General features: G+C 54.0%; 1 protein-coding gene across 1 annotated transcript; it reads right to left on the bottom strand.

Annotated features, from left to right (window-relative positions):
* Positions 1-1,511: 1,511 nt before the first annotated feature.
* Positions 1,512-14,312, bottom strand: SIRT6 (sirtuin 6). Its single transcript, XM_014608832.3, has 8 exons — positions 14,195-14,312; positions 12,921-13,048; positions 10,344-10,526; positions 5,335-5,394; positions 4,379-4,474; positions 4,074-4,154; positions 2,975-3,098; positions 1,512-1,957 (listed from the first exon to the last, which is right to left on the bottom strand). The coding sequence occupies exons 1-8, from the start codon at positions 14,258-14,260 to the stop codon at positions 1,622-1,624; spliced, it is 1,074 nt and encodes a 357-aa protein (XP_014464318.2). The 5' UTR covers positions 14,261-14,312; the 3' UTR covers positions 1,512-1,621.
* Positions 14,313-14,333: the final 21 nt, after the last annotated feature.

Raw genomic sequence — 14,333 nt, 5'->3', positions numbered from 1 at the left:
GTTTCAGGCAGCTGCAAGGAGGCAGAGGCCCATAGCAGGTGGATCTCTGCCGGTCTCTTATCAGCCAGCTGCACTGACCAGCTGCCTGCCCTGGCAGAGCCCAAGCTGCCTTTGAAAGGGCAATCTTTGCATGCGATTATCACAGCAAAGGCACCTGCCTCTCTCCCCCGGCTCTGTGCTTATGGTGTCCTGGTGCCGGTGGGTTCAGAGAACCACCCCCCAGGCCAGCAGGGAGCACACAAACACCGAGGTACATAGGACCAGGGATCTCAGGAGGCCAGGGAGGGGGCTGGACTGGTCGTGCGTTGCCCCACGGGCTCAAACTCCAGACATGAGAGCTCTTGCGTGCTGCAAAGGCAGATTCAGCTGCAGTCACGAGGCAGGGTCTTCACGGGGCCAGGCAATTGCTTTAAAAATTGGCTCAGTACAATGGAGTGGGGGTTGGGAGAGCCCTGGCAGGCAGCAGCAACATGTGCCAACAAGAGCCTACTGCCCATGAAGCTGCAGCATCTCTCTGAATGAACAAATGTGCCAACAAAAGCCTTCACTGTGGCCTGCACTACAGCCTGGAGAAGGGGGTATCAAGCAAGGCCACCAGATTGTAACACCCTGCAGGGACCCTGAAGGATGGAACAGGAGTTGGAGGAGCGACTGCACAGGGAGGCGGGTTTGCGGGGGAGAGGGAGGAAGGGACATGGTGGAGAGGAGCTGGGCTCCACCAGTGACTGCAGGGAACCGTTGGCACCTTGCTCAGGGCTGCGCGTTCAAAAGCAGCAATTCGCCAAGGAAGGCAAGAGACAGAGGCACCGCACCGGAGCCGAGAAGGACCTCTGGCCTCCCCCAGACTGGGAACGGCAAACCCTGATGACGCTGTGTGCAGATGCTCTTATCCCAAAGTGAGCTACTATTCCTGACCAGAGCAGTGCTTTGACGTCCCAGCCTCCCTCCAGTTGACTGTGCTCCCACGCAGAGACGAGCCCTTCCCGTATTCTACACACCCTTCCCAGGCATTTCCCTATGGATGTGACAAGACACACAGCTCCTGGAGCCTCCCAGCTCCTGAGTCACACATGCCTGTGTGCAGTGCGTGTGCATGTGGAGGGTATGTGAGCATCTGAGGGGGGCGGGGGGTGTTGAAGGCTCCAGACCAGTACATCGCACAGCTCCAGCATCTCTGGACAGTCACACTTCACATCAGATAACATAGGGTTGGGGGAAACCGCCCCAGTTCCAGCTGCTGGGACCCATCACTGGACTGGATCCCACTGCCCTGACCCCCTTGGTTTTCCTGGGGACTTGGTCTTCTGCTGCCCCTCCCACATCAAAGAGTCTAGCTCCCCTCCTTCCTGACTCTCAGTCCGCCAGCCAGCATGGGCCTACCACAGCCCTTTGATGGACTGGGGGGGCCCGGCAGTCAGCTGGGCAGGACGATGCAGCGGTAGCACACCCTGCTCCATAAACCCGTGGGACAGTGGTTCCCCCTGCAGGCAGCAGAAGCAGCTGCCCACACACACATTTCAAGGTGGTTTAATACTTATAAAAAGGGACAATATTTTTAAGTGTATAAAAAAAAGCTGGTAGGAAAAGTGGCACGGGCTGGGACAAGTCAGGAGAGTCTGTGTCAGGTGAGCAGCGACTCTGCTTTCCTCCTCTTGGCTGCTACAGGGCTGGGACATTCCTGTTTCACACTGTCACAGTGAGACTTGGGCACGAGCCCCAGGCCAGGGCAGGTCCCGCTGGCCCCCTCCATGATGCCGTTGTGATGGGAAGAGGACTCAGCTTTGGCTGGACAAAGAGCATCAGGGTCAGGCTTGAGGGGCTCGTCGGGCTTCACCAGCTCTGCCCTCTCCACCACCACTGGCCCTCTCCACTCAGGGATCTCCAGACCCAGGTGCTTCATCAGCTTCATCATGACTTCATCCACATAGCCATGGATGCGCAGGTCGGCTTGTCTGTCCTGGGGCCAAGAGGCAGAGCACAGAGGTCAGGAGCTAAACCGCGCTCTCCCCTTCCCCGTTATGCACAACATGGCACCCCACCATGGCAGTGAGGGGAAAGCTTAGGGTAGAAACAACCCTGGCCCCGTGACCTACCAAACGCACCTTGTCTGGGACTAGGAGAGGACTCTGGCTGTAGCGGCTTCAATGAGCTGTTGACAGTCAGCTGGGGCAGGCTACTAGCTGTTCAAGTTCCCCCTGAGATGGTTTGTTTGGACCATTATTCTCCCTTTAATAAACCCTGCTACAGTGGGGAAGATACCTTGGTAGCTTGCAAGCTTGCAGGTTTTGGGGTGGGGGCTTGAGCCAAGATAGAGAATTTGTATCAAACCCTTAAACTGAACCTGGCCCTTGCTACCGCCGTCCAGTGCTCAGAAGAACGGTGATGTACTGAGTCAGATCTACTGGCCTGCCTACAGCCTGGCCTGGCCCTGGAGCCTCCCTGCCTGGTACCATGGTGAATGGGAGCAGTGTGAAGGGCAGGGATCATGTGACATGTCCATCCAGACTACGACAAGGCAGAAATCCTGCCCTGGGGGATCGTTCCCACCCCTCACTTCATGGGGCACTTCAACAAACCTTGGGCACATAGGAGGGTGTCAATGCTCAGTGCCCACGACACAGAGCTGAGCATAAACAAACCCCCCTCAATGTCCTGTGCTGCTCCCAGCGAGGATTTTCTGCCCAGGAATCCTCTGTATCAGCTGGGATTTGATCCACCAGAAGATACACAGGGACTTACTTCTCCGCTCTAGATATTTATTTTTAGGTCCAGATCTGTGGTCTCTGGCAATGGGAACACAGCCAGAGCCCTCGCTGATGTGGGCCCACCTCTTCTAGCTGGCGCCAGCAGCAGACGGCCTGACCCACTTTTGCAGGATTAAATCAAGCGGACACAAGAATGATGGCTGCTGCCGCTGTCAACCTACATCTGAGACCCTGCACGCAAGGTGCCAACCAAAAGTCTTCTCACTCACGTGTTTGGTTGCTTGGAGATTGACAATCACCAGCTTCCCACCTCTCTTTTTCGTGATCAGGGGGAGATTGCCACTGGGTTTGATCTGGAGAGAGGTTCCCAGAGTGATCGACAGGTCTGCTTTCCTGAGGGAAGAACGTCAAGACAGCCGGTACAGCCTTTAATGCAGAGCAGAGCCAGCGTCTGTGAGAAGTCCCCATCTCCAAGACCTATGATAGACCTATCTCCCTTAGTGTACGAGTCAACCTCACAGCCCCAATTAATTGGCCACATGTGATGAAACCGTAACCCAAGACAACACACAAAACCCAGCATTCAAAGGCCCTAAGCAAGCTCTGATCAGAGCTGACTTGTTCTGTGGGACAAGGGCTGATTTTTTTCTTCTGAGTCCGTACAGCACTGAGCCCGACAACATCCCAGTGTGAGATTGTGGCTCCTGGTGCTACCACCATACAGTAAAACACTAGTCTTTGGAGACAGCTCTGTGAACAGCTGCCCACAGGTGGGAAAATGCCCTTTCATTTCCTCCCATCCTTATCTTACCTTATTTTACCCATCCTTATCGCCTGTAAACTTGAAAGGGACCTATATATTTGGCCTAGCTCATTAACCTATAAAGTACTTCCAAGAGGTTGTATTAACAGCAGGGAATGTGACCTAGGAAACGATCCCTCTTGCCCGGGGAAGAAACGGTGCAGTCAGAGGTATCCTACTTACAACCCCTGCCTCACTCAGGAGCCAAAAATGTTTCCCCCATGACTGGCAGTTTGCTGGTTAAGGATTAGCTACCACCTCCTTGGCAAGAGGGAAAGGGAATCTCCATAGGGGGAACTCTCAGTGCATTTAATTTCCCTTGGACCCTTTGCAATGCAGTGTCACAAGCTTCCAGCACATCCTCATGCTGCCCAGCTGCAGCCCGGCTGACTGGGTAAAATCCTAGAGCAAAGGTGATGTCACAGGGGACTGGCAGGTCAGAGTCCAAGTATCTGAACAGTTCCTTTCATGCCGGGACCTAGGAGCAGTGTCCGAGATGTTGAATGTGGCAGAGGGGCCGGGGAAGAGGAGTACAGGGGCCAGCCCTCCACTCTGAGCACCACTACCTGCAGGCTTCATCGGCCAGGCTGAGGTCCCGGCCAGGTAGCGAATCCTCCCAGTCCAGAATAGTGTCTATGAGCTTGCCCCTGGAAAGAGAACAGCACAGGACAGTGCACTTCAGTACTGAGCACCACCTCAGACTTACCATGACATGGGGGATTTCAAGGGCACAGAAGTCAGTCGTGTACCAAGGGGACCCACAGAGATGCTCAGGCTGCAGCCAGAGGGCACCAGCCAAAGATGCCCACCTCCAAGGAGACCCTGCAGGGGGTGGGGAGGGAATATCGCATTCCCGAGATGCAGCACGTACCTGCAGGCACGGAGACCACGTGCTTTAGTGACGTTGCACAGCCTGCCTGTTGACTTGAGGCCCATGCTCCCCACCACGGTGTCCCGCACGTACTGCCTTCACATGCAACGAGAGAGGACGCGAGTCAGGCTCCAAGGCGAGACAAGTCCTCACGCCTGCCTGCTGATGGCAGAGAGGGGACAGGTGGATGAATGCACCCATCGGCTCTCAGCCCATGCAAATGGGGGAGCCAGAGGAAGCTACAAAGGGCAGAAACCAATGGGTGATCCTGCCCTTTTGCAGCTGGGAGAAGGCAAAGATGGACCTCTTTGGCTAAACGCACCCCTGGCATGATGCCTGGAGCAAACGGAGTCATATTGGAGAGCAGGGACAGATTCCAAGTTATGAGGCACCTCGATACCTTTGTGGACTTAGGTCTTTGTCTTTAAACCTGGGGTCTCCCTGTGGCCACCCCCCTCCCCAAGTCTGAGCAACAACTTCAAAATTTCAACTAAGGCTCTGGAAGCCCAAACCTCAATGAACATGACCCTTTTACTAAGCCCTGAGCATGCAAGCCCAAGGCCCTGCAACAGGGCACCACTGGAGGTATTTCAGCCTAATTGTGATGGCCACAACCTGATTAACAGGCCCAGGAGCCATGGGGATCCTCCAGAAGGGCGCACACAGCTGATCTCCCACGCAGCACCAAGGGGGAAGTGTTCGTTTAGGATTGTGCAGGACATATCTGCTCATAAGCAGCCTCACGGGCTTGGCTGCTGGATGCCCACGTGCTGATGGGAAGCGTATGCCTACTGTTGCTCTAGGACTGTGATGACACAATCCAATCCCCTGCGAAACCCTCCTGCCCCAGAGATGTGCTCTGGAGCTGAGCTGCCTATTAGCACGGCAGTCAGACTCGCCCGTGTCGCCAGCCTACTACAGGGAAAGCGTGCATTGGAGCAGCGGGGCTGACATACTTGCCGCATTTCACACATTCCTCCACAAACATGTTCCCGTGCAGCTCGGACAGCTTGTCCCTGCGAAGGAGACACGACAGATTAACACGTGCCCGGGAGGCCGCGGCGCCCCTCGGTGACATGGCAGGCTCTTGCATGCAGTTGTCATGGACACGAGATGCCCAAGCAGCCTGTCGCTGAGGCTGGAATAGTTTCTAGCTGCCGTGACGGCTGCGGGGGACCGGACCGTGCTGGCAGGGGTGAGAGCATCTCGCGTGTGGCTCTTTGCAATGAGGCCACCCCACAGGTGAGCTGCTATATTTTCTTGTGTGGGGTTTGCTGCAACCCTTCCTGCCTCTGGGATCCCGCTGTGCTGGGCGCTGTAGAACCGGCCTCACCCCAGTCATTTTTCACATGAACAGTTTGCAACTCTGGGATAAGACACAAGGAGTTTCCCCTTCCAGGTGCTACTGGGATGCAAACAGGAGAGGGCCCAAAGCCACGGACCCCCTGTGCCCTACGTATGCACCCAGCAAGAGCTCTTACCACCTGAACAGACAAGACAGAGACTGAAAAGGGAGGCAGGGCAGGGAGAGGGGATGTGCCTTGCCCCAGGTAAGACTAGACCCAGATCACCCCCTGGCAGGCCAGTACCCTTCCCCTGGCATTAGTCTGGCTCTCAACACACTCTCAGTCTTTGGTACAGGCACTTGTGCACACAGAAGACAATTCTCAACTCGCTCACCTTGTCAGCGCCTTGCCCACCGCAACTCAGAAAGACAACGGATCAATACTGAGAGCACATCTTTATATAGAGGCAACTGCCAGAATTCAGCTGCCCTGTCAAGCACAGCTTTATCCCCATCCCTTTGAACAGTGGTTCTCAACCCTTGTACACTCAAAGCCCCGCTGGATAGATTTGAGGCCTCCCCCCCGGAATATAGTTTTCGCTTTGTGCCTACCGAAAAATAAGAGAGCAGTTTTTCTGTTGCAAAGAACTCAGAAAATCCACAATTATGGGTTTCTATTTGAAATCTCTTGGTTTATCACGTGAAACATGTTTGCAAACCTAACAGTGCTAATACTGCATAGCACTCCGTCGTACCGCTGAAAGGATCTCCAGGCACCCCAGGGTGCTGCAGCACCCCGATTGAGAATTGCTGACTTAGAGGCTAACCTGTGGCACAATAGTCCAGCCCAGAGAAGGGGGACACAACCGGCTCTCTGGTTGTACCTGTTAAAAGAACGGGAATTTCAAATTCCACTGCATTCTGCAATCGTTCTTCCCCACCCGTTCTGACCCCAAACTTTTGATTTTTATTTAGGGTCAGTAATGAAATCGGCCTATAGTATCTGCAGACATTTTTTGGATCCTGTCCTCCTGTGGTTCCAGCTCTTTGTTGTTAATTAAATCAAGACAGACCTTCACCAACAGCTGTAGCATCTATCTGATCTGTGAGCACCTCAGAAACCACCTTCCTTGCAGCTGTGAGATTGGCGGCGCCTCTCTGCAGAGCCCTTTGTTGTGGAAAGCGCAGGTGATTTGTTTAGATCAAAGCTTCCCGCGTACTCTGCACAAATTTCACCGTGCTTACGGTGGAACGAAGGGAATGTAAAGGCACGTTCTTCCTGTACGTGCCACCATCAATGACAAAGACATTCGCTGAACTTCTTCAAACCTGCCAGCAGAGTGATTGGGACTGCTGAAGAATAATTGAATTTCAACAACACGCACACTTCAAGGCCTTGGGTCAAAGCATGTCAGTGTGTGGTTAAGTCACATGGATCTCAGCTGGCCTTAAGTGTTGCCGAATGGGGTAGACCTTTGCAAGGTTCAGAGAACACCTTCCACAGCTGCATGCCAGGGTGACTATACCCAAGAGTGTTTGGCCTTTTTCCCTTTCATTTTCACCATCTGAACAAGTGGCACAGACCTCTGTTGCATTTTCTTCTGGATGTTAAAATGGCATCTACAGTGAGTTAGAAGCAATATTCTTCTAGTGATTGGGGTGCTTTGAAGACATAAGCTAGCAGGAACACCTGAATGCTGAGAGTGACCCTCAAGTCATTTCTAAAGCCACCTTGCGGTAATGATGTTCCTCCTTTTAGCTCTTCCTGCCATTTTTCTAGCGTCTTTGCTGACAGTTTGTAACAGCCAAGTCTGCTGCTTCTGCCTGCCTGACACAAAATTATCCTGGACAAATTGCTTCTTCAAACCACTTGGGTTTGGCAGTGTGGTGATACTGAAATGAAGGAAGGTTGTAGCTTTCTTGGCAAGAGCAACTATTGACTTGTCAAGTGTTTTCACGGCATCGGCACTGTTTGATCTTTGCCATTTTTGGGGGTGTTAGTGATGAACAGTGATTGCTCTTGAATGAAATGAACTTTGGGCTATTGGAAGCCGACCACTGGGATTTAAATCACTTCCTGGGCTAAGTGGTGATAATACCGAGGCCACACATTCACAGGGTTGTGCTCAACATCCTGCTTGGCTACTCCAACCTGCAAAATTTCACTCAATGACACTCGAGGAAAAAGAACCAGATTATCTGCACTCCAAATGGAGGGTAAATGTTTCTGCTTAACAACTCCGGAAAGCATAAATACAGCTTGTGAATAAAGTGAGGCTTTTTCCCAGCTCCGGTCTATTAACTCACTCATTATCTAAAGCATCCTTGAACTCCACATACTTTTGAGCTCCCCCTGATATTTGTTCTTTAACAAATATTAGTCACTCACTTGCAGTAGACATCAGGAGCTTTCACTTTGGCTGCAGTGAGAACGAGACGCCACCACTGATGGAGCTCATCACTACAGGCTGAGAAATAAGTCGTGCTGGCTGACCTCGTGTAGGAACACACCCTCCAAAGCCACGTCCAGATTCTGGATGCTAGCGAGCCAAGCCGACAGGGGCTCGCAAATCAGCACATTCCCTTTCCTGTCATCCAGGGAGAGTGAGCACCACATATCAGCTGCAGCCCTTCCTCTGATAACTAGCTCCTTTGGGAGCTTTGCTTAAATCAGTTCCAAAGCAAACCAAACTGAACTGCACACAGGCACTCAATGTGGATTTACAGTGTCTGCAGAGAGAGGTTGTTTAGGAGCATTTTCTTGGGTGGATAAGCTTTAAATACAGCATTTGGCTTCCCCATAAGGTTCCAGAAAGCCCAGACAACCTAGCAAGGCTGGCTGCTTGGACAACATCATGTCAGCCATTTCTATGGCCTTTCTTCAGCCCTTTCTCCCAGCTCCTTTCCTGTCATTCTCCTGCTTGGATCAAGCTGGCAGAGGAGAGCATAATTTATTCCAAACACGCAGGCTTGCAAAGCAAATAACCCCTCTGCCTTGAGGGCTGCAACCGTTCTGCTCTCGGGTATTTCTGTAATACAGTGATGCTTCCCTTGGAAAAAAAAAGCCGCTACTCCCAGGTGGAGCTAACGGAAAGGCTGGATCCTCTGGAGACGGTTTTAAATCTCTTGTCACACTATTAAACACATTTCAGACTCCACCTCCGCACGTGCGGGGACTCAACTCCTTCAGGGGGTAGCTACGGGCTGGGGGAGCAACTCCGTACCCTGTTCCCTTATTAGAACCAGGACACAGCGGAGAAGTAACTACATTGAATGATCCACAGTTCTGGTAAGTTAAACATGAACCTTAAACGCAGGGCGATCTTCGTCTCTTGCCCCTTCTAAGAGGGGTTTGCAGATGTACATAGAAGCAGGAGCTTAATTCAGAGCCAGTTTGGATGCCAGGCAAAGCTTTGTCACTGAACAGGCAGGGCTGGCACTGCATTTAGCTATTTTCCTTCAGGAAACCCAAGTTAACTAACCTCCCCTCTAGGGGGGTTGAATGAGCAGCTGTGCCTGAACAAGGTGAGGAAAGGGTAAGACTGGTGTCCCCAGCAGGCTACATGCAACATCTTTGCTGGCAGTCAGCAAAGACCATTATTCACACCCACATTGTATGGAAGGCTGGCCCTGGGACGCCAGCTGCTGTCTAAACAGCAACATATGCAGGCTGGAGAGGGTCTCCTTATCATTCTCTTCTCAAACAGCTGAGCAGGCCCTGGTGATGGCATAACCCCTTGTGTCACGCTCCACCTCAGGGCTGTGTGTGCCAGGACCTGGCCTCGTGCAGATGGGGTCTTGGTGCCAGGAGTGAGTGAGTGCATCTCGAGCATGTTAGTAAGGTGCAGCCTTCAGCTAGCAAATGTTCAGCCCCTCTGAGGCCACGTGTGCCCCCCCGCACTCTGCCCCGGGCAGTGCCACACACAGCACCCGAGCTGCCTAAGCTGAGAGATGCTTGAGACAAGGGAAACATACCCCCAATTTCACTCGGGGAGAGACCCAAGGGGCAGAACCAGCTGGCCAGGACCATCCTCCCCGCTGGCCTGCAGGAGGAGTGGAAAGACGAACGCAGCCTGCCCAGAGCCTCAACCTCCGAGACCCCGTAATGAATGAGGCTTCCAATAGCCATCGATACCAGATGCCCTACAGAACTTTGCGCTGCCCTTTACTCTGGTAGGGGTTCGATCAAATCCATGGGCACCCTATGCAGGTCACTGGCACTTTAAAAAAGGGCTTCATTGAAGAACAGCAGCGCTGGGAGAAGGCAGTCTCATCTGCCCCATGGAATTACCAAGACAGAGTGTTACACGGCCTGTGTTGTATCCTCCCACACAAGCTTTTCCCATCCCCTTCTCCACCTCTTTAAAGTCCATGCAGTTCACTTCTAGTCCCTGAAATGCATCCCAGTTGCATCCCCACCACATGTACCTCCTGCAGCAGAGGGACAGACAGGGGCTCAGCACAGACAGGGTCAGGCCCCGCTGCCCCTAACACTGCAGGGATTCATACCCCAGGCATTTGTTTGCCTCTCAAGGGGGCTGGGAAGCATTGATACCTGCTCTGTTAGGTTTGCACATGCACCTCCATGCACAGTCCCGCAGAGATGCACCAATATGAGGGGCCAACGGGCTTGTCACAGGCCCACGGTCCCTGCCAGGCATGGAGGGGGCGATGCTGTACCGTGGGAATCCAGAGCGGACGTGCAGCCCGTCCACGTTCTGGCTGACCAGGAACTTCAGGATGCCGACTCTCTGCAGCTCCAGCAGTGCCATGTGGGTCTTGGAGGGCCTGGCATTCTCAAAGGTGGTGTCGAACTTGGGGGACAACCCCTTTTCCTCCATGGTCCAGACGCCATTGGGCCCCCTGTGGAGGAGAAGAAGAAGGGAGAGAGGTCATGGAAACAGCAGGGGGTAGACAGCAGTCTGCGGATGCCAAGCCAGTCTGCGCTAAGGGGTAGTGCTGCTAAGTAACGGGACCTGCTGCCAGGGTTTGTCTAGTCTTGATGTATGGACGATAGAGGTAGGGCTTCAACAGCGATCTTGGCGCTTCTTTTAATGCAACTGCAGGCTACAATTTAATACTGAACAGGATGAGAAAGAGCAAGGACCTGAATCAAAGCCAGTGCTCAAGGCACCAGTAGGCAGGCAGCTTCCACCCGGTCCAGCTGGCCCCGAACTGCCAGTCAAGAGCTCTTGCAGGCCATGGGGCAGGGGGGTCATTAGGTTTAATGAGCAGGAGTGGGGCAAGAACACATCAGCAGCAAGAGCTGGGTGCTGCTAATGAGGCAGGAGGGGGGTCTATGGGCAGGGTAACCTGAGGCAGGGTCTGCACAGGGCTCACTTGGTCCCGTGAAAGCCTGTGTTCTTCCTGCCCGACTCTTCTGACCCGGTTCTGCCCTTGGCATGTAAGCGATGCTCCCACAGGTACCGCCAGGTAACATGCACTGCACCCAACCATCCTCAAGCCCAGACCACTGACCCCTGCAGACTGTCTGAGAAACCACAGGCAGGCTAATTAGCACCGTGGTGACTGTGCTGATTAGCTTGCCCCTGAGTTAATTAGCCCCCCACAGCACTGCAAAGCCATAGCTTGCGGTTTGGGAAACAGGCTGCCAGGAGCAGTGGAGCAAGCTAGAAGAAGCCACTGTAACGTTTACCTCCTAGGACCTGGCTTAAGCAATCTCTGGGTTCAGCCTGGACAGCAGCACAGGCCCCTGCCTAGGGAGCAGCGCACCACGTGGCAGCTTTGATGCGGGATAAGACTGGTGGGACCCAGCTGATCCCGCTGCAGGCTAGATAACATCACAAGGAAGTTTTTCCCATGCTTTGCAGGACACAGAAATGGTGCGTCCACTTCTTTCCCTGAGACGCCAGCCCATACACTGAGCCTCTGTGACCAAGACCTTCCCTATGTCCTGCCCACACTGTTTTTTCTTCATTTTCATCCCATTGCTTTTAATTACATCCCCTTAAAACATCCCCTCCCCTGCGTGCTTTCACACCAAGGGAACACCTGCTCTTGCCTGGGCTGTGATACACCCTTGGGCAACTTCAGTGTCCTTCATAGTTGAGCATGGATTATTGCTGTCAGAGCAGAGCCCTGCGGGCCAGGGGAACCACCGGGCAGGGAGGTTCTGGGTACTGCCGCATCACCAGGGAGCGGGTGTATCTAGAGGAAACTGCACGGCATCAGTTTATACACACAATCCCCTCTCTGGAGGGATGAGATGCATGGGTCTGGCTGTAGCCACAGCCCTCAGCAGCGAAGGGAACCAGCAGGGAGCAGCCACAATGGGAAACTCAACTATGGCAAAATACCAGGCTTAATCCCCCAAGAAATCGCCCCAGTGGGCACCACAGACCCAACCCCTGTTCACAAGCTTCCCAGGCCGGTCTCCAAAGGCATGGTGTCACCTGCTGTTTAAAAGAACAGACCAGCCCAGAGATACAGAAGCTGCTCAGTATTAGGAGACAGCCTCAAACGTAACTACCTAGCTTCACAGTCTCTCTGGGCTCCCCCGCTACCCAGCACACACCAAACAACTGTACTGAGTGGTGAACGCTGGGATACGGTTTTACTACTGCAGAACCGGCACCAGAGAAATGTCCCATGGACTTCAACGCACGATCACAGCCCATTTGGGCCATGAAGTAGCAAACCCGAGACCAAACTACAGCTAGGAGTTCATAGAAGGAAAGCAACCTTTTCACATCCCAACATCCCACAGCCACAGAGAAGCGTTTTGGAAAAAAAAAAAAAAAATCAGAAAAACAACAGCTATAATTAATGAGGAAACAGGACATCTTCCCTACAGCACTTAACCCACTGAGTCACTAAGCCAGGGCTGGCAATGCTGCCAGGATTAAATCACTTTTCATTAGCAAACACCATCAGTGTGATCACTCCAGGCACCTTCCATCACACCCCCACCTCCTCATAGCCCCCTTCCTCCGCAAATCTTAAGGCATTTTCTAAACTTTTGCAAAATACCTGTGCCTGCTTCTCTCCCAGAGACCTGAGCAACAATACTGCAACCCCAAAGCCTACGCCAACCACGCAGTTCCTCCAGTACAAGATATCACCCACATGAATTCTTGCCTGTGCACTACAGAGATTTTATAGATGGTGAAACCGAAGTACAGAAATATAAATCAATTTTTATAGCCGCATAGCAACCAGGAGAAAGCTAATGCTCAGCATGCCACGTTACCCATAATCCCACTCTGCTTCAACAACACAGGATCTTTCTTCCTTCACCTGAAGTCGGGGATCCCTACGGCTGTGCTGATCCCAGCCCCAGTGTGAAACACCACGTTGGAAGAACTCCTTATCAGGTCGGCCAGCTCATGCACTTTCCTCTCCAGCTCCTCCGGAGGATCAAAGATCTGATGGAAAGAAATGGAGACAGAAATAAGTTTCCCACATGGCCCCAAGCGCAGGAAGAGACGGAGAACAAGATTACATTGCTGCTGATAGCTAAAGTGCATCAGCACTTAACAGGGTAGAAAGAGCATTATCTTAGAGAGGACACTTCTCCCCGCTCAGGACATCCAGATCTTCCTTTCCAATCTGCTTCAGAGAGGCAAGGAGCTGCTCTGGATTTCAGCAAGTAATTAACTGGCTGAGAAATACTTTGCCCTCTCACTGCTGCTCTCTTCAAAGCAGGTAACAATAGATACCCTCCCTCCTTGCCTCCGTTTTACAGGTGGGAAAACTGAGACTTTACTAAGTGACATGACTTGGCCACAGCAGAACCCGAAAAAGATCTCGGGGCCCCTGAGGCCCAGCCCTGCCCCTCTCAGGCAGCTAATAAATGCCGCCGGCCTGCAGGAAGGATGGCGCGAGACACAGGCCAAGCCTCCAGACCAAAGCCCAATGCTCGCTGCCCGCGGGCGACGCTGCCGAGCAACACGTCCAAGGCAACGTTAGTCTCCATGGGGCTGGACGGACACCAGCCGTTCCCTGGGGTGACAGGCCCTGCTCCACCGAAGGGGACAGACGTCGCGGTGCAGACCCCCTGCCCGCCGGGCTGACAACCTGATGGCACGTGGCCGCTGGTCCCCAACCCACGCCTGCCATGTTGCGTGTGGGGGACACACACACCCCAGCTACAGGTGAGCGCCGGCCCCTGCCCAGGCAGGAAGCAGAGCCCAGGCCTCCCCAATTCCTGGGGCAAGGAGCGCTCTGCAGCGCCCGGGCCGGGGGCACCCCCGCGGCAGGCTGGGCTAGCGGGGCTTGCACCCTGGCACCCCACTGCCCCCCCGGCGCCTGCCAGAGTGGGGGCGCGGGGAGCACAGGTGCCTTGTCCCCTGGGCAGGGGATGGAGGGGGCCAAACCCCAGGAGGGGGTGATGGGGAGCGGGACTAGACCCAAGGGGGCGGGGCCAGAGCCCAGAAGGTGGGGTGGGGGCGGGGCCAGGCCCTAGGATGGGGGGGAAGGGCGGTGGGGGAGGGGAGGGGATGGGGCAGCAGCCCCCCCCAGGGGCTGAAGGTGGGGGAGGGGCGAGGGGTGCTGCACCGCCGGCCACTCACCTCGGGGAGGCCGCACTTGCCCTTGTCCGAGTAGGGGGACAGCCCGGCCGCGTAATTCACCGACATGGCCCCGCAGCCGCCGCCCGCCTCCGCGCCGCTGTCAATAAAGTTCTCATTGTTGTCAATTCCTGCCGGCCGG

This window comes from Alligator mississippiensis, chromosome 16, assembly GCF_030867095.1.
Source record: "Alligator mississippiensis isolate rAllMis1 chromosome 16, rAllMis1, whole genome shotgun sequence".
In the NCBI taxonomy this organism is placed as follows: Eukaryota; Metazoa; Chordata; order Crocodylia; family Alligatoridae; genus Alligator; species Alligator mississippiensis.
This window is presented reverse-complemented; position numbering and strand designations above follow the sequence as displayed.